The 25236-nt window shown below is 34.1% G+C and overlaps 1 protein-coding gene across 1 annotated transcript in view; it reads left to right on the forward strand.

Annotated features, from left to right (window-relative positions):
- The window catches only part of LOC127850003 (gem-associated protein 6-like), a 46073-nt gene extending 22399 nt beyond the window's left edge, over positions 1–23674 (forward strand). The window contains exon 2 of the mRNA XM_052382737.1: positions 23129–23674. Within this exon, the coding sequence (XP_052238697.1) occupies positions 23129–23611 (483 nt within the window). The 3' untranslated portion in view covers positions 23612–23674. The remainder of the gene's footprint in view (positions 1–23128) is intronic.
- Positions 23675–25236: the final 1562 nt, after the last annotated feature.

The raw sequence follows: 25236 nt of genomic DNA on the forward strand, positions 1-25236 counted from the left end.
TTTTTGTTACATCGACCTAAGTTTCTTATATGCCAATTTGTTTCGTCTTGAATGACAGACGCGTCAACAACCCTGCAAGTAGGTGATATTGGTACGTCTATATTTTCCCAATGTCAAATCTCGAATGAATCTATGTTGTTTGTTACCGGTATAAGTGTGATTTCAATAAATCCTAGTAGAAATAGGAAACGAATGTTTTGTGTTAATAAGTAAGGGATGTCAATTAACACAACTTTATAAAGAATATATTATAACAAATGTTTTGTTTCTGTTTTACCATTTCTATCATAATATTCACAGTTAGACACGAAAAGCGGCTTACAAAATATTCATTATGCTGTCCATTGTGATTGAATAAGACACATTTATAAAATGTAACAATTCTAAAATGCCGTTTTTCTGATATTGTCTTTTGATTCGTTCATAACGAATTATATTCATATTAAGTATATAGAAGTCCAAAAATACCTTATCACACGCACTATTTTAATTAGAATTGAAATATAATATTGCTTCTCTCGGCAATAAATGAAGATAATATTCTTCACACGTTAATTTCAATACTTTGAGATAACATTACAAAGCACGCGACTATTTATTTCTATTTATTTCTACCATATTATCAACCTTTATGTTACATATTAAGACATTATGTGCATACTTTATAATGAATTCATATATTGTGCTTTAAAAACCGTTGTTGGTGGAAAGAAGAATAAACCCGCGTTAACAATTGAAAGTTGCGACTCATTGGGAAATAATAATAGAACGTGCGCATAATCTACACCTAAGATCTGACAGGAGCGCTGCTTTGTTGAAATCTCACGTCTGTCTAGTTAATAAAAGTTATACTTGTATCCTTTAACATGTTTATTTTTTTATTGAAAATCATAAATATCATATGCAAAACAAATTACATCAAGTTAAAATAGCGGTTAACAAACGATACCGTGTTCGTTCATGTAATTTTTCAATTAGTTTATAAATCATGTATTCAGAACACCTTTCAATTTATCAGTAGTATATATTTTTGGAGGAGGTTTATGTTTATATTTTGTGATAGAGCATTGCACTCAAAGTTCAGCACTTGCATGTAAAAGAAGTGTGCACCTGTTAATTGACTATTAGAATAATTCGTATCTCAGCACGCCTGTGATTGTTTACTCTTAAGAACCATCATCATGATGGTGACCATCAAACTATATATATATTGCTCAGAGAAGATTATTTGAGCAAGCAAACTAACTGTTTATGAGTGTTCTTCTGATTAGAGAGCAGGTGATGACAATGTATTTAGTGATAAGAGAATCGTCGCGCAGTCCTTTGTTAAGTTTAACCTCCATGAAAGGTTATGAGGAAGTTAATGGGGTCATATAAGTTATAATTAAAGCACCATAGCGATATACTAGTATACAGTGTGTGTGAATGTGGAGTGCAATATTTCGCAAAGGCTCGCACTCTTTTTTAGGCTCATACGCTAATTATCAACAAGCAGATTTTATTACGAAGCATTCAGTTTTTCAAACTTGCCCATCCGGGATTGTTTTTATGGCATTTAAACATTTAAATCGTTAATTACCGTTTTTAGAGACTTCAATGTGTTTGTTTATTGCTTCATCGTTATGTCGCGGACACAGACCATTATAAATGGGAAGCTTTCGGACACCAAACATAATAACACAAATGAGTGTTGAACAATGCGTGGGAAACATCGGAGGACTGGAGAATTAAGTAACGTCAAATGTGTGGGCTGAAACAATTTAGAGAATAGAGCTTATTTGCTATCAACAGCATACTGATACTTTGGAAACATATTAAAAATAATAATTCTTGTCAAACGTTTTAATTCAAATAATTGCTGTTCGAATTATTATTATACAAACACAATTCTAAATTAACAGATTAAATTGATACGATACTTCGTTGAAATTCACTTATGTGTGCATTAAATATTATAAAATAGCGGTATAGCTAAACATAAGCTTTACGAAGGTTATATTAAAATTTTCTTCACAAGTATTGACATGAAAATGCATGTTTTCTTCTGAATACGTGGGATATTAAATGTATGAAATAATTTAAAGATGACGTAAAATACAATTTATATGCAATGTTGACAATCTTACTTAAATAATTATTAAAGAATATGTAAACTTTTTTTTCTGTTTGGTGCATTTAGCGCACGTATCAGTTAATAAGTATAATATAGCGGTATGGGAAAACATAAGCTTTACCAAGGCGATATTTATATTTTCTTCGCATGTGTGGACATCAAATTGTGTGTTTCCTTCTGAATACGTTGGCTTTTCAATGTATGAAATTCATAACTTTTTTTTTTAAATACCATTTAAATACAATGTTGACACTCTTACCTTAATGTTTACTTATAATATGAGTTTGAGTAAAATGTTAATACAAATAACATGCAAGATACAATTGGTTATAATGTCGGTATTAACCAACGGTTTTGAGTTCCAATGAGTAATAATAAAACCACGAGTTTACTGGAGTTTCTAAATGAGCACCTAAATGACATAAGTTGGTTATTACCGCAAAAACCAAAACTTAACCGGAAATGATTTGGATTCAGCCACCAACTTATATTTTAATCGTCTGTCCGATTAATAATTTTCCGTCTATATTTCATAAAAAACGTACACGTATGAAATTCCATGACGTCAATGAACCAAACAATTAAATATTTGAACAAAATATCGCATTTCCAGAACTATTTGTTTGTGTATTTAACTGGATAATATCATTATTCGTACAATCGTAACATTGATCAAGCGTCTGGATCTCTCCCTAAAGGCCGTTCAAGAAAATTATAGGATAACAAGATATGATTGTATTATGCCACTAGTGCATATTTACATTGGAGGCGCTGTCATGATATTTTGAAAGTATTATTGGATACCCCATCCGATAACGCTTTTAAGCTACGTCAGTCAATAACATTGTTTAACTCCGCCCACATTTGAATCATCATGCTTATTTGTAGCGTTCCATGTTTACTTAGTCCCGCCCACTCGGAGAACTAGTTTGTGTAGGCGTCGAATGTCGCTTAGTTGATTAAAATGTAAACAAACTAATCCATTCATATGTTATTCACAAACGAAGTAGACATGTAGTATTTACAGCAAGAAAACACACAGTTATTTAAATAAAAACAAAATAACAATATGAATTAAATAAGCAGTAAGTAATTAAAAAAATCAACAAATACTAATTTGGGCCGCTACCATCATTTGATTCTAACGAACACAATGGTTAAAAATGATAACAATATAAAGAAGTGAAACTCCAGCTGCTGGAGCAGTATTGAATTTTCAACAAAAACAATTAGTTGGTCCTTTATTTAAGGCAAGTGACCGATTGCCCAAACAGTACAAAACAGCACAATACAGCACAATACAAACCAACATTAACACAAAATATGAATAAAGTCACAATAACTATGTATAACTAACAACACAATTCTAAACACGTGTTTTGTTTAATCAATTAACATGTCTGATTTTCAAACTTTTATCATTGAGTGTGATGGTGAAATGAATATGAAAGTAAACAGGTAAATTTTAATGTGACGGAAGTCGACTCCATTGTAATGTCAGAATTTAATATCGACCCTTCTTTTTTCGATGATGTCATGGAAGAGCCATCCTTTTAAAGATCATTTAAAAACACCAACAGAGGTGCAAAGTCTAGTCTAAAATGGGCTAGAATAAAATAATCGTGAATCGAAAAAAAGAAAAGAATTTGTGCCAATAAGCCTTAGAGACATTGACAAATAAAAAGCACAGCAAAAACAAAATCAGAAAACATGACTCAAATTCGAAAAATATTGAAAACATTTTTAAAGCAACAGCAATTACCTACCGATATAACTAAAATTGAAATGAAAGAATGTATGCATGTTCATTTTGTCCATAAGGAACGGAAATGGTGCGAAACAACCTCACTCAGATCCGTTGTATCTAGTATTGACAAGGAACTTCAAATGAATACCTATCAATTCACCAACGCTAAGGATTAGCGCCCAGGATCCCAAATGTTCAAGGAAACACTTGCTGTAAAAATGATAAACACAAATGATAAACTTCTTAAAATTGTGTGCTTTTGGGAGAAAAATTAAAAACAAAATGTTTGTTAAACTGACAATATATCAACTAAATTAATAGCACAAAAATTGTATAATTTTGACATTCAGAATGATTGAAGGTTGCCTAATTTTCACAACGTCTTCAAGTCTGAATGAAAAAAGTCAAAAAAAGAATGTAAATGAAACAAGGCGAATGCGGCCCAACCAATAGAGCAGCCTGACATTGAAAAGCTCTATTATACTAATGAACAGCATGTAGAGAATCGAAGTCCGCAGGCCATTATCAATACACTAAGGTTCCGATTCACCACACATTTCGGCATTATATAACATTAAAATTAATAACTGTAATTTGAAAAATGCAAATATTTCTGTCATTTTGTCTTTCTTATAAATATAAAGGCGAAGTATGCCTAATAAAACATGAACATTTCAACTTTTCAGACTTTGCTGTTTATTTGCGCATTAGCGAAGGTGTTCCAACATTTTATAATATTAATACTGACAAAAATTAAATTAAATGTACCCACTCACACAAAAAGGTTGCTATCTAAAAACTAAAAGATCCATCTTCTGGTGTTTTAATTATTAAAAATTAGAAAGTCCAACTTTTGAAATTAACAAGATTAAATATTTACCAATATTATTCAAACCCACATGACTGTGTCGATTCCGTAATACGATGTCAATTTTTAAGCAGTGTTACATCGATTCCTTTCCTAGCAAATTGAAGCCTCACAATCTTTACTAGACCGAGACTGTTCATGTACAGCAGTTAAGACGTTTAAAGAGCCAATATTGTTTAAAATATCATTAATATGAAACACTAGTGAACTATATTATCGCTGTATTTTATTGTTTCTAGCTATACAATATAAATGACTAGGGCAGGCAGACAAGGGAATGAAAATTAAACATTACATGTGCTTGGCTCTTTAATGATAAATTATAAATCTCATATTATATAAAAGATTGATATGTAATTGACTTTAAATGAACACGTAAATACATCTAACGAAATATTGGATAACGAGAAATTTCATGGAACTAAAACAACAATACAATCCATTAGAAGTAAGTGTAATTATTTTCTGGCTCAATAACAACTCCAGACAAGGAAAATATTGAGACGACTTGTATTACGCATTATGCAAATGCGGTCCACAAAAGAGTAATTATAAAACAAATACCATGTTTCAAGCAGTAGCATCGATCTTACCTTGTCATCGACTGATTCTTATCCTTGAAGGATAAGTACAACTAGCTCAGAAAAAGTCCCTTTGCCTTGCTTGAAAAAATATCATCAAATGTTTTAACATTGTTTCAGAAAATAATTTCGACAAATGAAGATCAATATAATTAACATTACTAAATTGAAAGTTGCATTTTGTACAATACATTTAAGGAGATGGTAAGGCTCTTACATAATTTAAGCAAACATGGTGCATGTTTACAATAAAAACACAGGGTGATAAAACAACGCTATTTCGTAAGATTTTTCGATAGAACTAAATTCAGTCTTCTTTTCATAATTGGAACATTAAACATGCAATATTTGACCGATTAAGTGTGTCTTGAGAAAATTTCCAACTAAGTGGAATGAATGTCATTTATTAATGAAGCGTGATGATATGGTTCATGTGAATGTTACATGCACTTTTTTATAAGCTTCTATGAGTACAGCGAGAACGATTTAACAACATCACGACGACGGCCATACCATTTAAATGGAAGATTAATATTATGCAAGAAATTGCAATCATTCTCAATAATATACACGCCAATAAGTCTTTAAAGGACAATGGTTTGCATACAATTGACCCAACTCAGTAAGCTTCTATAAATTAAGCATACTTTTGAGTCTATTATAATGTACAAGAGAAACTGCACACATGGCAGATTGTCTGCCTCCGTAATGGTAGGCGTCTTTTGATATATTGAAATTAGATTTGCAGATGTTATGATGTGAATAATTTCCCAACGATAATCAATTTTATCGTGTGTGCCTCATTTTTGAATTGCCTAGAGCGTTTGAATGACTCAATTAGGGCTCTAATCTCATTTTAGCTTGAATGTAATCACAATCACTCGAAAGACTCAAATTTCGACGGGTAGTAAGACGATATCGTTCCCAATGTCTGCCTATTTGACTACATACATTTTTACAGCAATGCCTAAGTTTAAACGTATGAAATTGAGACCAATGGTTTAATGTTCGGCTGTTCCTTTTTTTGGTTTGTTAAATTTTGTAAAGTTTATACATGTATGCGTCGTTCTGTTACAAGCACGTAAATCGTCCATGGACTGGTGCATTCCAGGTTGCTTAAGGTTAATCGGTAAGTTATTGGACATGTGTTCATCATTTCAGTATTCTTTCTCAACATAAAACACTCGTCTTCTTCTAAAATGAGATTTTAATAACGTTTGAAGTGATGATCCAGTCTGTATCGCGAGTAATATAATTAGTATAATATAAACTAATAGTAATATCAGAAATATTAACTGTTAAGTTTTCGTCCAAAATTAACGTCTCTACGCTTTGAAGAGTTTATTCTATATTGCTATTTTTACAAGAATTCTGCAAATTAATGTTACTTTTATCTGATGACACTTCGTTCATGCGTTTCATGAGTATGTTTTGAAACGTAGTTTGCCCCAGTACCGCTACCTGTTTGCCGCAGCAGAACCACGAACGTGGGCGAATTGGATGTATATCTGCAATGTCCAGCTATTTGGTTGCAACTTACAGATTTGTTTTTAAATGTGATGTAGGGGGAAAGCCGAAGTAACCGGTATGGTGACCACCAACCAAACTGACAAGCCTCCGGGAACGGGTATATAACTTTAGACGCGTGGGTGAGACAAGATTGTACCAACCAATGCAATTACTGGACAGCTATTCGTTTTTACAAGCGGATTCAGTTCATAAAACGTTTTCTTTTCTTATTGGGTTAATAACTATGTATACCGGTAAAAGACAATGGTTTTTGTAAACAGTCAAAAGTGACACATATATAAAAGTCATGTATACCATATTGCTGGGTATTATGCTAGTTTTCAAGCGCGTGATATTGTTCGTTGAAACAATAGACGCTATGTACATTGCAGACCCGTATCCGATTGTCAAAACAATACTTTAGAGTCTTTCTAAATTTTCCAACAGCTGTTTTTGTGAAAACATGTTTGAATATTAATTTTCGGAAACAAGTGTCCGAAAACTTAGAATAAATACGGTATTGGTGTTTTATAAAACGGATAAGTGTTAATGTCTCACATTGAAATCATATGCCTTACAATTTTCATCGCACATTCTTCTTAAGTTTCTTTTATTTCCATTGGTATGTATATTAATTGTTTTTATTACAATATATTATACCAACGCCCAGCCATATAATTCTGAATGTTTATGGCCGTTGATAATATACATAATAATATATAATATACTCAATATACATGTAATCAATACAAAGCAAACACACAGATTCCATATGCGCTTTGAATATTTTTAAAATCGTTGGTTGATTGAAATGACATAATTGCCAGACCTTTTATGAGAAAAATTTGACTATCCATTTTTCAGATGTGTTTCATATACGATTTGGCTCTTCATTAAAAAAGTGCAAGCACCTGTTGCATTCATTTCTAAACTAACGATGTTTACAAGGATAGTACTATTTGAACCATTTAATCCAAAATGTTCTTCTAATCAGACGTCAATTAAACCTTTTGTCTTTTGTTATCGTTAATTATAGTGTCAATGTAACCATCACAGTCGAGTTAATGTTGCTGTCTGATGATTTAGAAAGACAATGATTCAGTCATCGTATATCGGTCATAATGTTAAGCGCGCCGTATATAGCAACGACTAGTTTTGTTAGTTCTTATGAACTTCTTATATCTTGTACACTTTTCATACTTTTGAAAAGCAAATTAACATCATTATTATTGATCCGTTTTCATAAATGGTAATATTATCGAAAATAAGTATTGCATGGTACAATACCATCATACTAATGATAAGGTCTCAGAAAACGTTTAACTAAGTAACATGAGTATAACTGTTATATTTGATTCATGCATATCATGTCGTTGTTTTGGCAATATAAACATAGTTGTATCGCTCTCGAAAACAACATCTTCGTGTACTTTGTTTATGCATTTTCATACTCCACATTTCCCTACAATCATTGTAACATTTGCCTTTCTTTTCCAATTAATCGTCCATACACGCACTAAAAGCGAGTAATTAATAAACAAAGTCAAACATATTAATAATAAAAAATGTCATGTGCTCTTTGATGATTCCATTTAAAGACCTTCCTCTAATTGCGATAAATATACACGAGCAACATAAATGTTTCTTACGTAGCATTAAACCACAGTGTGAAAATTGCATGCAATTGATAACAAAAAAATACGATTTTTTTTAAACTTTAGTAAATTTGATTTTTTAAGCGCCATTATCATCACGTACGTTTTGCAACATCGTCGGTAGCCATGCAATTAAAAAAACATCGATTAATCTGTCGCACGTTAACAATATTTCTTTAACTAAAGTTGTTAAATATTTATTTTCATTTTGCTATTTGCCTGCGCAATAAAAAAAATATGCAAACATTGTTGTCATTATTCATTTACGTCTTGTTAGTATATTGAATCTTGATTTCTTAAGTAGATGTGATTTGTGCAAAATTTGCCTAAGCGTTTAAACATGGCCGTTAGGGATTTGCAATGAGAGCTCAACAACGTTACTGAAATTGTGATTTTTGGCATGTCCGGTAACTATCGTTTTGTGAGTAGATAATTTTATGGATTTTCAATAAATCCTTACAACAGCATAATCTTGTATTTGGTTATAGTGTCAGGCATTATTTTTGATGCGATGTATGCATACATGTTTTCTCAACGTATTTTTGTAGAATCGGTTATATCCAAATTTAACACAAATTAATATTTAGATATAAACATTATAAGTCTTTATGTATTTTCTAATTACAATCGCATTAATATATGACAAATTACGTATAGTGCGTGGGAGTCAGACGATTGCTAAGACGATTATAAATTCTAATTCGCTTTCTGATATGTCAGCACCAGACCTTGAATTTTACATCATTAAATAATGAACTCAACGAAAGATAATTTCATACTGTGAAATTAGTCTATACATGAAAATCGATATAAGAGTGCAATATGACGTTATACTTGGTAATAATTCCTTAAACCCGGGTTCAATACTTTGGACTGCAGTTCAAAGTCTCTTAACTCTTTAGTTAAGAAACGACCAATGAAATCGTGACATTCGCCTTCGAATTGTGGTTTAAGCTCCGCTGGTTGGTTGTCTCTGAATTATGTATATATGAGATTTGTATCTATTTTAAGACACACATTGAACCGCGGTTCAAAATCTTGAACTCGGGTTTAAGGAATAAATGTGCAAACGGCACTTTGAACTCGGAATCAAAGTCTCTTAACGCTATAGTTAACTGTTAAATAATTAATGTGAATACTGCGCGTCCTAACCCCAGTTTAAGACTTTGAACCGCAGTTTAAGACATTGAAACGCAGTTCAAAGTCTCTTAACGCTATAGTTAAGAGATACAATAATGTGCAAACGGCTCTTTGAACCCGAGTTTGCACATTATTTTAAAACTATATAATAAACTGTTAAATAATTAATGTGCATTCATCGCCTCTTTACCAGTCGGGGATCTTGCCCGATTGGGAAAATTGGGGAATCCCCTTTTGACTTTCCCGATCGGGAAATATTGATCGAAAAATCGCCCGATCAGGCAAGAAAACAACCATTTTTCATATACCTTGGCAAAACGTGTCCGGGCATCACACAATTCATCCAAGGAACTACTTAAATAACTGAATCTAATCTTAAAACAATTATCTTAAATTTTTAACCGTAGAGATTTTTTTAAATGTCGTTGTTCGTCAGACATTTAAGCCCAAAGTTGAGCAACTTTTAGCATCTATCAACATTTTCCGCATTTGCCTGTTTTGAACACAAACTTGCCAGAAGGAGCAAGTCACCGAAGAACACGTGTCTTATCTCATACACAGTATTTTGAGACCATCCCACCCAAGTGAGATCAAAATTTGTTTATCCACGCAGGTGGATACTGTACAAAACTATTTCTTGAACATATCACCCTTTTTCACACATATTACACATATTATTACACATCTGTTTGTCAATCACTCAAAAATGGATTGGTTAATTATTAATGAACCTCAAGTGGGTGCATATTCTACACCATGCTGTAGTTCAACCGCTGTGCTGTTGCTGGTGATAAAAAGGTATGAACCACTTCATTGCACTTTATAACATATACATATTAGCCGTGAAAAGGGGGTTGAATGCCTGTGCGTAAAGTGTCGTCCAAAATTAGCATGTGAAGACGGCACAGGCTAATCAGGGACGACAGTTTCGACGGATTGTTGATAAGAAGAGACTTTCTTTATACAGAAAATATCATAAAAGCGGAGAGTGTCTTCCCTGCACAGGCTAATCTGGGACGACACTTTACGCACATGCATTAAACCCCTTTTCACAGCGCACGGTCCATATATTATAGCATTAACAGTAGTTTCACATGTGTGTGTATGGGTACCTATTGTTATCAATTTTCATTACCAATCGCAAGGCATTGTACGGATACTGAGAATAAAATATGCATGGACGAAAGAGCATCGATTGCCGATTATCATTAGGTGTTAGTTCAATTAACGGTATTCCAAATGAAAATCAGACGTCAGATGACAGGAAAAATTTAACAATCAATATTTTACGATAAAACAGTATAACATATCAATATCGATTAAGGAAGTCATAATAGTATAATACGTCTTGTCCATTTGCATTGCATTTTACCATGAAAATAGTCTTATGCGATATGCCGCAGGCGGAGCTCCAGACAAACCTGATCATCCGCGCATTCCGGTCAGGAGCTGCATTGTCTGCTTATGAAAACACACAATATTGCGTGATTTCGTAGCGGACAGCGTAGCTCCTGTCAAGAGTGTGCGGTCGCATTTGACCTACGACCCATTTTTCGCATGACGCGGATCGTATAAATATGTCATTGTTTGATGCATCACACTTCTACCACTGTTAATTGTATTTGTATGTTAATACATTCCTAATTAAAATACTTCTCAATATTGATGGCTCTTTTCAAGAACTTACTAGTATATAGTATGCTCATGCGCCGTAGCCACGCTGAGGCACAATGAGGTAGCTACATCGGCTTGAGTATGAAGACCAAAAACTAATTATTTGTAAGCCATATGTCGTTATAATGCCAATATCTTCTTTACTGAAAGATTTTCTTAGAAGCAAAATGGATAAAGTAAATGTGCGCAGTACCATTTAAGAATAATCGAATTGGTGTATTTAATATTTGCTTGTCAGCGCTTTCCAATGCGAACGTAGATTCATTTCACAACAAACACTATCATAGTAAATATATTCGTAAAGCGGAAACGTTCAACCGAGAAAGACGCAGGTTCATTGGTTTCGCTTTGATATATGCTCCTCAAAACTTTTCAATGGAACTCAACAATAATCAGCCATGAAATGCGTAAGACCCTCGTCTCACCAAACTGAGGTGCTTACTGAGACTGAATCAGTAATTAAAAAGAAACTTTTTTCTTCCAAAGTAAGGACATTCTTCAGACAGAGATATTGTTGTGTTCTGTGCACACGACCGGCGAGCCCGCATCGGCTTGACCATGTTCTCTGTGTATTACTGATTTTTTTACTTTCCTATTGATACTGAGAAGATTAGGGTCAGACTAATGAATCGCCGTTAACTATCGGTAGTAAGAAACACCTATGCAAAAGTAACGCCGAAGAAACGGAATGAACTTTCTCGGTCGTCCCTAGCGACCCTAGTGTGGTCAACATTCCACAAGAGTTACACTTTCAAAAATAACCGCGCTGATGCCATAGCAAGAACCTTTTATGCATGATAGTTTGTGACAAGAACCCAATCGGCACTATAGAACTTAATATGCAACAATATGCTGTATTCTGCACCATAATGGCATATAGAACGTAAGTTCGCCGTAGAGACCCGTGTGGTTAATGAACCAGTTATGTGCAGCTGCAAAGAAACTTAAGCGCGTCTGCGACCCTCTTACGTTTTTACAGCGTTGCTTCTGTTTTGTTGCATCATTTAATGACTGCTTCAAAGAAGTTTTCAATATTTTAAATTGTCAAAAAATGCCTTAAATTGAAAGGTTTAAGATCCAGAACCGAATATCTGAAATATTATAACAAGAATAGAATTCAAGAAAGAAAACGGAAACCGTCCCCAACTGGAATCTTTCATTTAAAAGGTCTTTCATTTGAAATCTCGGCTTGCTACATTTTGCCTTGCATTTTGTACTAAAGTCCACTGTTCTGTTTTAATGTGAAAAAAAAGTTCAAAGCCTGCACCATTTAAAAATTAAAGTGCACCAATGACGTTTACATTTCAATGTACTTAAGTTTGCGATTCCTTGATCCTATAGTCCGTAACAACTTGTGGAGTAAAATAAAGAAAATATAGCCAATTTGTAAAAGCACACTATGAAAAAGCCTATGAAGGCGAACTTTATCAAGAAAGAGTGAAACTTGTTCGATGTCATGTTTGCTTCTAACAAAGACCTATAGATAATGTTATCTATAGGTCTTTGCTTCTAATAAAGCACAAAAAGCGAGATTCGATCAATTGAAGATTTTCCTAACAAAGACTTCCGACTGTAGTTTTAACGGGTAATACCGGTAACTGAAAATTCCATGGCAAGAGATTTTTTCGCTTTGTTTCAGTTTTTATTCAAGCGGTTGCTATTGCTGTGTTAATTCATGTTTTTTTTGCAATAAAGTACTTTATTTATAACATAAATTGTCAACATACTATTGCAGTTCACAATTAATTTAATTTTGACAAATAAAGTTGAATAAAGATAATTTTCTTAAAAATCTCTTTTTGTACGAACTTGGATTTAAATATGGTAATTCAATTTGTATACTAGAAGCCCTTATTAAATAAAACACCATTTTAATAAAATAAGAAAGCAAAAACACATTCTTGTTATGTCTCCAACTTTCAGCTAACTTACGACTTTGGCGGAATACTCGAATTCCTATCTCGCAATTTTCTTTGGCAACACCAAGCTTCAATTAGCATCTGTCACCTTGGCGCGTGTTCATGATGATTCCGTAAATTGTTATTTGTATGTGTGTTCCTTTTTTATATGTTCAATGAAATATCATAAAACTACATCCGATTATGTGTTATATAAGTTTTATATTTCTAGATTCAGTAATTAAAGTATGTCAATCTTGTTTTTCTCTTTTTTAGTTTTTCACATGCTTGAACATTATTGCAAAAAAGTAAAAAAAAAACAAATACAATAAAACGACAAAACGAATAATTTTGCAATACTGTTTTCGTACAAGAATTGCTATGCTGAGCATCGCACTAGAATGTATAAGATTTAAAATTTTAATAGAAAGAGAACATCAGATGTAGATAATGTTTTGTCAGCCTTTTCAACTATTCCCCATTTACTTCGAAGACTATTCATATGGTCGATTAGACTGTCATAAACTAGTAGATATACATGTCCTCAGAAATGTAATACACGAGTCGCTTAAGTTACACCTACCATATCTTCAGTGCTGATCGTATACATTGATTTTTTATCAGATACGCCCCAAGATGTGCGATAATGAAATTTCTCCATCAATCGATGTCCTATTCCCGGCCCAATGAATTAAGTATTCTAGCGAACTATTGACCCTACTTTGATGACATTTAATATGAAAAATGCTGGATAAGTATTATCAGTCTTGTCAGTTTTACTGCTTACAGTGACATAGCAAGACCACTTGATCTTAAAACGCATCAAATCCTTATAAACTAGAGACTAAACTTTCTATGTTTCTTTCTCTAGATGATATGTGGATATGACGATTTTATACAAAACATAAAAAAAACATTGATCGCATACAAACCATTAATTCATCAGATCTTCTTTTGTCGATGATTTATCAGATTATTGAATGGTTCGGGAAATTCAAATTCAAAATAGGCAAGTGATTAAATAATGTAACCTCGACGACTTGCTCCTTCTGGCAAGTTTGTGTTCAAAACAAGCAAGTGCGGGAAATGTTGATAGATGCTAAAAGTTGCTCATCTTTGGGCTTAAATATCTGCCGAACAACGACATTAAAAAAAAATAACTACGGTCAAATTTAAGATAATTGTTTAAAGATTGGATTCTGTTATTTTAGTTGATCCTTGGGTGAGTTGTGTGATGCTCGGACACGTTTTGCCAAGGTATATGAACAATGGTTGATTTCTTGCCTGATCGGGTAATTTTTCAATCAATATTTTCCGATCGGGAAAGTCAAAAGGGGATTCCCCAACTTTCCCAATCGGGCAAGATCCCCGACTGTAAGACGATCATTCTCATGATTTTGGTTGTTCATTGGAAAGTAGGTCATTTTTTTTTCAGGGTGATTCTATTATTTTTATATTACATAACACACAATTATGTTAGTTTGTTTATGGTTAATTAGAAGCTTGATCAAATGTTTTATATGCCTCTTATTTTTAAATAAAAAAATATTTCAAGATCAACATTAGCTAGAGCTTCGTTTTTCATTAAGATACTATTTTTAGAACAAGCACATGTGTAACAAACCTATAAAGCAACCAATCAGAAGGACCGATATAATGAGAACCATTGTACATGATACAGATTACTACAGGGAGCTCAGTCTAGCCAGTATTTTGTCAAAACAATTCAGATTTAAATGCAGTTTTCGTTGTCATGTCCAAAAATACACATTTTACTATAAATTGACATGTAACACATGCGTGTGTTTGAATTTATTCACTTCCAAAATTTGTGTGTATTCATTAAGAAGGCTGATACTACGGATAGACATGCTATATTTTTCTCCAATGACTGACTTAAAATGTTAGTTCCCAATTTAAGGTTCCCAAAACCATTTTTTTATCCCCGCCAATTTTGTTTTTCGGAGAGGATAATAGTAATTGGTCCAGTCTGTGCGTCCGTCCGAAACTTTGTCCAGAGCATAATTCCAAATCTATCCAATGGATTTACTTTAATCTAAGAATATATACAGATGGCAACTAGGAGAAGTGCAGTGACCAAGAACCATTACTCTATCTACCTTAGTTTTTAGCTCACCTGATTGCTCAGGTGAGCTTTTGTGACCGGTCTTTGTCCGTCGTCTGTCCGGCCGGCCGTCCACATTTGTTCGTAAACACTCTAGAGGCCACATTTATTTTTCCGATCTTCATGAAACTTAGTCAGAAGCTTCATCCCAATGAAATTTCGGTCGAGTTCGAAACTGGGTCGTGCCTGGTCAAAAACTAGGTCACTAGGTCAAAAAAAGGAAAATACTTGTTAACACTATAGAAGTCACATTTCATGCCCAATCTTCATGTAACTTTGTCAAAATGTTTGTCTTAATGATATGTTGGTTGAGTTCAAAAGTGGTTCCGGTCCGTTGAAAAACATGGCCGCCAGTTTTTCTTATTTGGCTATAGAGAAACCTTGTAAACACTCTAGAAGTCACAATTTTTGTCCAATCATCATGAAAGTTGGTCAAAACATTGGTTTTATTGATATTACGGACAGTTTGAAAATGGTCCAGATCGGTGAAAAAACATGGCCGCCAGTGGGCGGGGCATTTTTCTCTATATGTATATAGTGAAAACATGTGAACACTCTAGAAGTCACATTTTTTGCCAAATTTTCATGAAATTTGGTCAGAACATTTGTTTCTTGATATGAGACTTGAGTTCGAAAATGGTTCCGGTCAGTTGAATAAAATGGCTGCCGGGGGAAGGGGCAGTTTTCCTAATTTGGCTATAGAGAAACCTTGTTAGCACTCTAGAAGTAACAATTTTTGCTCTATCATCATGAAAGTTGGTCAGAACATTGGTTTTATTGATATCTCGGACGAGTTTGAAAATGGTCCAGATCGGTGAAAAAACATGGCCGCCAGTGGGTGGGGCATTTTTCTCTATATATTTATAGTGAAAACATGTGAACACTCTAGAAGTCACATTTTTGGCCCAATTTTATGAAATTTGGTCAGAACATTTGTTTCCTTGATATGAGGGTTGAGTTTGAAAAAGGTTCCGGTTAGTTGAATAACATGGCTGCCGGGGGGGGGGCAGTTTTCCTAATTTGGCTATAGATAAACCTTTTAAACACTCAAGAAGTCACAATTTTTGCCCAATTATCATGAAAGTTGGTCAAAACATTGGTTTTATTGATATCTCTGACGAGTTTGAAAATGGTCCAGATCGGTGAAAACATATTTCTCTATATGTTTATTGTGAAAACATGTGAATACTCTAGAAGTCATATTTTTAGCCCAATTTTCATGAAATTTGGTCAGAACATTTGTTTTCTTGATATGAGAGTTGAGTTCGAAAATGTTTCAGGTCAGTTGTATAACATGGCTGCCGGGGGGGGGGTAGTTTTTCTTATTTGGCTATAGAGTAACCTTGTAAACACTCTAAAAGTCACAATTTTTGCCACATCATCATGAAAGTTTGTCAAAACATTGGTTTTATTGATATCTCGGTCGAGTTTGAAAATGGTCCAGATCAGTGAAAAAACATGGCCCCCAGTGGGCGGGTCATTTTTCTCTATATGTATATAGTGAAAACATGTGAACACTCTAGAAGTCACATTTTTTGGCCCAATTTTCATGAAATTTGGTCAGAACATTTGTGTCCTTGATATGAGAGTTGAGTTCAAAAATTGTTCCGGTCAGTTTAATAACATGGCTTCCAGGGGGGGGGGGGGGGGGGGGCAGTTTTCTTATATTTAAAACATATAGTAAAAAAAGCTTGTGAACACTCTAGAAGTCACATTTTTTGCCCAATCATCATGTAACTTGGTGAAAAGATTGGTTTTATATATATCACATAATTAATGCCATAGTGATTGCCCTTAGATTGTCCAAATTTTCATTTTATTATACAAAATCCTTGTAAACACTCTAGAGGTCACAATTTTGTTTCAGATTTTATGAATCTTGGTCATGATATTTAATTTTGTAAGCAAAGTTTGATGTTTGGTAAGGGGAGTCAACTCAAAATATAGGTCACCAGGTCAAATCTTACAAAAACAAAAACACTCCATTTGCCAGAACTTTGGTTCAATAATATTGAAACTTGACCAGGATGTTTGTCTGGACATTATCTAGGTCGAGTTTGACGTTTGGTAAAGATTGAATGAACCGACTCCTCTCAGGTGAGCGAACTAGGGCCATCTTGGCCCTCTTGTTGAATTATTTCCCTTTATTTAATTTCAAAGTAATTTTTTTTCCGGAGCATAACTCTAAATCTGCTGGAGAGATTTACTTGAAACTTGAAATATAAACATTTGGCAAGTAGGAGAAGCGCAGTGACTAAGAACCATAACTCTATCTACCTTATTTTTTGAATTATCTCCCTTTATTTATTTTCAAAGTAAATTTTTGTCCGGAGCATTACTCTAAATCTACTGAAGGGATTTACTTGAAACTAGAAATATAAACAGATGGCAAGAACGAGAAGTGAAGTGAACATGAACCATAACTCTTTCGGCCATAGTTTTTTAATAATCTCCCTTTATTATGCCCCCCTTCGAAGATGAGGGGTAAATTGTGTTGCACATGTTGGTCGGTCCGTCGGTCGCTCCGTCTACCAGATGGTTTCCGGATGATAACTCAAGAATGCTTAGGCCTAGGATCATGCAACTTCATAGGTACATTGGTCATGACTTGCAGATGACCCCTATTGATTTTCAGGTCACTAGGTCAAAGGTCACGGTAACGATGACTTGAACCAGTAAAATGGTTTCCGAATGACAACTCAAGAACACTTACGCATAGGATCATGAAACTTTATAGGTACATTGATCATGACTCGCAGATGACCCCTGTTGATTTTCAGGTCACTAGGTCAAAGGTCAAGGTCACGGTGACGCGACACAGAAAAATGGTTTCTGGATGATTACTCAAGAACGCTTACGCCTAGGATCATGAAACTTCATAGGTATATTGATCATGACACGCAGATGACCCCTATTGATTTTCAGGTCATTAGGTAAAAGGTCAAGGTCACGGTGACTCGACACAGTAAAATGGTTTCCGGATGATAACTAAAGAAAGCTTAAACCTAGGATCATGAAACTTCATAGGTACATTGGTCATGACTGGCAGATGACCCCTATTGACTTTCAGGTCACTAGGTGAAAGGTCAAGGTCACAGTGACTCGAACCAGTAAAATGGTTTCCGGATGATAACTTGGAAGTGCTTTGGCAGATTTCATTAAAACTTGGTATGAGTATATATATGGATAAGAAGATGATGCACACCAAGTGGCATTGTACACAATTGGATAATAACAGAGTTATGGCCGACCCCTATTGATTTTCAGTTCACTAGGCCAAAGTCAAGGTCACAGTGACACAAAACATATTCACACAATGGCTGCCACTACAACTGACAGCACATATGGGGGGCATGCATGTTTTACAAACAGCCCTTGTTATTTTTAATTTAATTTTTAGCTCATCTATTTTTTGAAAACAAATTATGAGCTATTGTCATCACCTTGGCGTCGGCGTTGGCGTCGGCGTTGGCGTCGGCGTTGGCGTCGGCGTTGGCGTCGGCGTTGGCGTCGGCGTCCGGTTCAGTTTTGCGTTTAGGTCCACTTTTCTCAGAAAGTATCAATGCTATTGCATTCAAACTTGGTACACTTACTTACTATCATGAGGTGACTGGGCAGGCAAAGTTAGATAACTCTGGCGTGCATTTTGACAGAATAATGTGCACTTTTTATACTTAGAAAATTGAAAATTTTGGTTAAGTTTTGTGTTTAGGTCCATTTTATTCCTTAAGTATCAAAGCTATTGCTTTCATACTTGCAACACTTACTAACTATCATAAGGGGACTGTGCAGGCAAAGTTATGTAACTCTGACTGGCATTTTGACAGAATTATGTGTCCTTTTTATACTTAGAAAATTGAAAATTTGGTTAAGTTTTGTGTTTAGGTCCACTTTATTCCTATAGTATCAAAGCTATTGCTTTCATACTTGCAACACTTATTAACTATCATAAGGGGACTGTGTAGGCAAAGTTATGTAAATCTGACTGGCATTTGGACGGAATTATGGGCCCTTTATACTTAGAAAATTGAAAATTTTGTTAAGTTTTGTGTTTTGGTCCACTTTACCCCTAACGTATCATAGATATTGCTTTCATACTTGGAACACTCTGGTTGTCATTTTTACGGAATTATGGCCCTTTTTTGACTTAGTAACTTTGAATATATGGTTAAATTTTGTGTTTCGATCGACTTTACTTCTATAGTATCAAGGCTATTGCTTTCAAACTTCAAATACTTTCATGCTATCATGAGGTTACTGTACCTGGCAAGTTGAATTTTACCTTGACCTTTGAATGACCTTGACTCTCAAGGTAAAATTATTAAATTTTGCTAAAATTGCCATTATTTCTTTATTTATGATTAGATTTGATTGATACTTTGACAAAATACTTTTACCTGACATACCAAAATAGACTCCACCCAAACCATCCCCCGTGCCCTCCCCCCCCTCCCCCCCGAATCCCCCCCTTTTATTTTTTTTAAGATCATCTCACAAATGACCACCACACCCTCACACTATACCCCCCACCCCACCCCACCAAATTTTTTTTTGAAACGGTTAAAAAACACAAATATTTATTTTTATTATTTTATTTTTTTTTAAAAACCGTCCAACCATCGCACCCAAGAATCCCCCTACCCTCGATTTTTTTTTGCATTTTTTTGCATTTTATTTTTTTGGAAGATAATGTTATAAATGTCCACACCCCCAAACTATACACCCCTCTTCACTCCACCTCTCCCTCCTTTGTGATTTTAATTGAGAGTCCCTTCACCTTTAAAAAGACAATAGATGACCGGTCTGCACCCGCAAGGCGGTGCTCTTGTTTATTTTTTAGCTAGGCTGTTTTCGGAGAAAACCCAAGGTATTGTCATAGCCAGTCTGTCGTGTCCGCCGTTCGCGTCGTGCTAAAACCTTAACATTTTGTCAAGGTTTTGAACATTGGCTCGAAATTATCAAAGTGCTTCAACCTACAACTTTGAAACTTCATATGTAGGCTAGCTGCACCTTGATGAGTTCTACATGCCACACCCATGTTTAGGTCACTAGGTCAAAGGTGAAGGTCACTGTGACCTCTGACAACCTTTCATTTATTCAAAACTGCACCCGCAGCCGAGCGTGGCGCCGTTATGTGGTGCTCTTGTTTTTATTTATATTTTATTTATTTATTATAATAAATGATATTACATTTAATTTCATAGTAAATATTTAAGCTTTTCAATTTTTAATATCTCCCTTTATCTTATTTTTCAATAATATTTAAGTTGAACACTGAAGTATTCACTGTAAAATGAATAGATGAGTTTAAGGAAAAATGAAGTGATCAAAAACAGTAACTGTTTATAGACTTCTTTTTTAATTACCTCTCTTTGTTTCATTTCCATATATTTTATTCTCTACAGCATAACTCCAATACTGTATAACTAATTGATCATTGAAATATAAATAAATGACACAGGTTCCATGTTTTACAAATATTATTCTACTCTCTTAAACAAATGTTGTCATAAAAGCAAACACACTTCCGTGGTGATTTGGCACTACTGTGACAAGCTCTTGTTATAAATAACAACATGAAAAAGAAAAAATAACAACATGCAGTTTATTTCCCATGCCTTTTTCTCTGCTTTCACGGGATAGATAGATTTAAAAAAATGTAGTGTTTTATATATTTTGTGAAACCTTACAAAACAAAAATGTATTTCATAGCTGAGTTTTTAGGCTGACTGCTCATTTAGCTATTCTCTAATTGTTGACATTGGAGAGCACTATTTTAACCAGATTTTTACATGTAATATCTATTTTTTTTAGAATGGGTCGTTGTTATTAAATTACTTAATAACAACACTGCCCCATGCATTACCTGATTTGCCAATATTCAGTGGAAATATCCTCAGTATTGACGTCAAATTAAAACACATACGAAACTTCATTTTATAATGACTATCGCTCAGTGTTCTTGCGTTGCTTACTTCCGAAAAATGACCATGTTTGTGTCTAGGACATTTGTTAACAAATTAACTCTATTCCTTTTGAGAATTGCTGTTAAAACTGTATGTTGTTTGTGGTAATCATGCATTACCAAATGAATTGAAATATTTTTAGTGTCATAATATTTCAAGGTCAAATGTCGCCAAAATTTTAATAAAATGTCCTGATTTTTATATTAACAATTACAAGTAATTTGGCCTGAAAAAGTCCTTTGAAATATACTTCACTGAAGCTTCTTTTAGACTTTTTCACACATTTATGTAGTTATAAAAAAATCATACTGTAAATATTTTGTTCACAGCATTGATAGGGACGTTAACCAAAAGATCATAGATTTTTGGAACCAGCTTCTGAAAGCACGAGAATGTGTTGAAAAGATGCCCGGAATACAATACAGTCGTCAAGATCAGAGAAAACAGATCGAAATCTTACAAAAACAGCTGACGCAGAAAACTCAGTTGATCCAAAAATACAAATCACTCCAGCCTTTCCAAGAGCAAGTTGAAACGCCAATGCATCAGTAGACATTGGACACGGTGCATAATTTTCGTGTTGTCGAGTAAAACTGTTTAATACAAAATATGTTCATTATTTATTAAGAAGGTAGAACTAGGTGATTTTGAGACAGTATTACATCCACTGAATTAAAGACATCTACCGTGAAATGGAAGAGCTTCACCCCATATTTACCAAAGACCCAGATGAATAGATTCAGTATGTGTATAAAAAGGTATAACTAACAGACAAATGTTACATGATGGTTCATCATTTCTATAATCTTAAAAAAAGATTGCTGTTTGTATATTTCCCTCAAATATTGAGAGCTGTCCGAATGAACCTGATGTAATGATGATGGTCAAGAATGAAATTTTTGCACTAATAAGTTTTTTATTAATCATGGCCATTTGTTTATTTTTATTCCAGGCTGTGGAATATATAGTCCAGGAAACAGTGTTTATATAACTCCTCTTTTATGACTGGGTGGGTCTTGCTCAAATTTTCAAGGCTCATTGACTTATATGCGCAGATGGCAATACTGTAAGGAATTTTCAATGCAACCAGTAGGCTTTTTCACACTGTAGAATCTCTGGTGGATTTGTCTGTGACACATTTCTAGTTTAATTTAAATGCATTTTTAAGGGAGATAATTTGTATGGAAAATATTTCTTTGTGTTGAGAGTAGTTCACCTTTTGTTCATTGTTTATCATCAAATAATGAAGTATTCTTGATTGAGTGGTATTGAATATCTTGAAATTAATGCTAATTAAACAAAATTTTGTACAGATAATTATTTTTTTCAGACTCATAATATAAACCAAAAAATACAATTAACTAGATCCAAAAACATTATTGACTTTGTCTGTTCTGTGTTTATAAGGTAGAATCTTAAGGATTTTAAGTAAATTTATTACTACAAAATTATTTATTGTCATCTGAATGAAATTTGTCAAAAATAACTTGTGTGGACTTGTAAATAATTGTATACAATTCTGACTATGGAAAAAATGGTGAACTTGTCTCAGTCATTTTCTTAGGTTTTATGTTATATTAGTGGATTGGTCAACCTTAAGAATCAAACAAATTTAATGTCCCACAAATGTTAATGATATTTAATTTTACAGTATGCACACATGATATGCTTTTGCTTACTAACCATTGTTATATAAATGGGAGTCATTTATTAGTGTACTCAATCCTTGTTTGAAATTTGTAAGTTGCCAATAATCAATAAAGCTAATCAAGCAGGTATCCACTTTTCAGGTTAGATATTTTATAGATGTTTTCATAATGACATACAAAAATAATCTATGGATATTTTTTAGGTGAGCATTCTCACAGACGATGACGTTCAACATGTTGGTCTTGTCTTCACAGTCGATCCAGTCTCTGAAACGTTTGTGCTCGTGAACTTTGACGACAGCAAAACCACGGTGGACCTCATTACCAACCACTGTATCTCAGCCGTAAGAATACTTAGCGAAGATATTGAGACGTACAAGTCACAGTTGGACATTCTTTTTCGACCAAAGAGTGGGAAAGAGTTGACATTCGAGGAAATGAAGCAACGACAGAACATTGTCAGGATGTGGCTTCTAAAGAACAGGCTGCCGGTGGAAATTACTGGCGCCAATGAGGAGTTCTTGACCATTGCTGATGCTCTTGTTATTCAGCCTCCGTATGGGGCAGGGAACTGTGTCAGCACGAATGAAATCATCTTAGGAAAGATTCAGGGTCTCATTAAAACATGCCTGCTGACCAGCAAGAATGGTAGATTGCTGAGTGAAGTTTATAAAGTTGGACTTTAGGTGTGAGTCTTTCAACTAAAGTTGTTGAACTCTGGATTGAAGTAATGGTGTGTCAAGAATGTGAAGATTGTGCAAAAATACTTTTCAATAGTCATTTGCTGATTGGTAGTGTTAAGTTTTATTGAGAATATCTGAGTGTATGTGAGCTGTTTTGGATATGTGGACATGGGCTTTAAGTTTCTTATAACGTGAAGGTTGCACATAAAGACAGAGCTTGTTATAAAATGAAGATGTGTATCATGTATGCAGTGTAAGAATCATTTCATTAATTATGTGTTAGACATATATTTGGCTTTCAAGGAGTAACAAAGACAGTCTGCTTTATTGATATTAAGGAACAACGTTTAAATTTAGACTTTCAAGTTGTTAGAACTAGGTTCAACATTTTGTTCAATCTTTTGTTAGTCATTTTATTTAACGTCAAAGTTGGGTACAATTTTCTTGGTTAAGTGTGGCCCTATGATAATTTTGAAAAAGTTCATTTATAGTGAACAAGATGACTTCAATCTTGTAAATACTCGTAATGTTGGATATATCTGCAGTTGTATTGTAAACACACACATGTTTATGCAAGTACATGTAGTCTGAAAATCGTTAAAATGCGATTAGGATATTTCTGCCCAAATATTTCTCAATTAACAGCATATTTGCTTATCATTTTGAAATAACAATGAAATGTATATGCATGGAGCGATTAAACAGTTTGCTTTACATAATAAAATAATTGTTAAACTGATCATTAAGTCAATAAGTGAGAGTGGTATTGTTTTTTCTGCTTTTCTCCCATTGAACTGATAAGGAATCGGGGGTTGTCAGGTTTGCTACTTTTCTTTCAGTAACAACAATCTTCAATAACAATACCCGTTCATTGAAAATTTTCTTAACGTTAGTTTTAAGTGTGCTCCGTATGTGTTGTAGATAATGTCACAAATAAATGTGAATACAACTTGATTGATTCCATTAAAAAAATAAACATCTGTCTGTGCATATTTTCTGGTCTGATAGTTCATTTAAAGATTGCACGCTTGTACCTTTGGAAGATTATGCTGCCCTCTGAACATGGAGTATTATTACTCCATGCAGACAAATGGAGAGGCTTTACAGGATTCACAGTGTCTGTCTGTCCGTCCGTCTATTCGTCCGTCCCTAAGCACAAACTTGTTGGAAGCAATGATACAATTTTTAATGTATATGCGTTTTTTCCTTATGATTTGAAGGTGTGCTTTTGCAATTATTATCCTATTATACAAATTTCTCAAGGTATAACTTAGCATTTCTATAACCTGATTATGCTCCACTTCGAAGAAGAGGGGGAATATTTTTTTGCACGTCGGTCCGTCCGTCCACCGAATGGTTTCCGGATAATAACTCTAGAACGCTTACGCCTAGGATCATGAAACTTCATAGGTACATTGATCATGACTCGCAGATGACCCCTATTGATTTTCAGGTCACTAGGTCAAAGGTCAAGGTCAAAGTGACTCGAAATAGTAGAATGGTTTCCGGATGTTAACTCAAGAACGCTTAGGCCTAGGATCATGAAACTTCCTAGGAATATTGATCATGACTGGCAAATAACTCCTATTGATTTTCAGATCACTAAGTCAAAGGTCAAGGTCACAGTG

The sequence above is a fragment of the Dreissena polymorpha genome, chromosome 11 (assembly GCF_020536995.1).
Source record: "Dreissena polymorpha isolate Duluth1 chromosome 11, UMN_Dpol_1.0, whole genome shotgun sequence".
NCBI lineage: Eukaryota > Metazoa > Mollusca > Bivalvia > Myida > Dreissenidae > Dreissena > Dreissena polymorpha.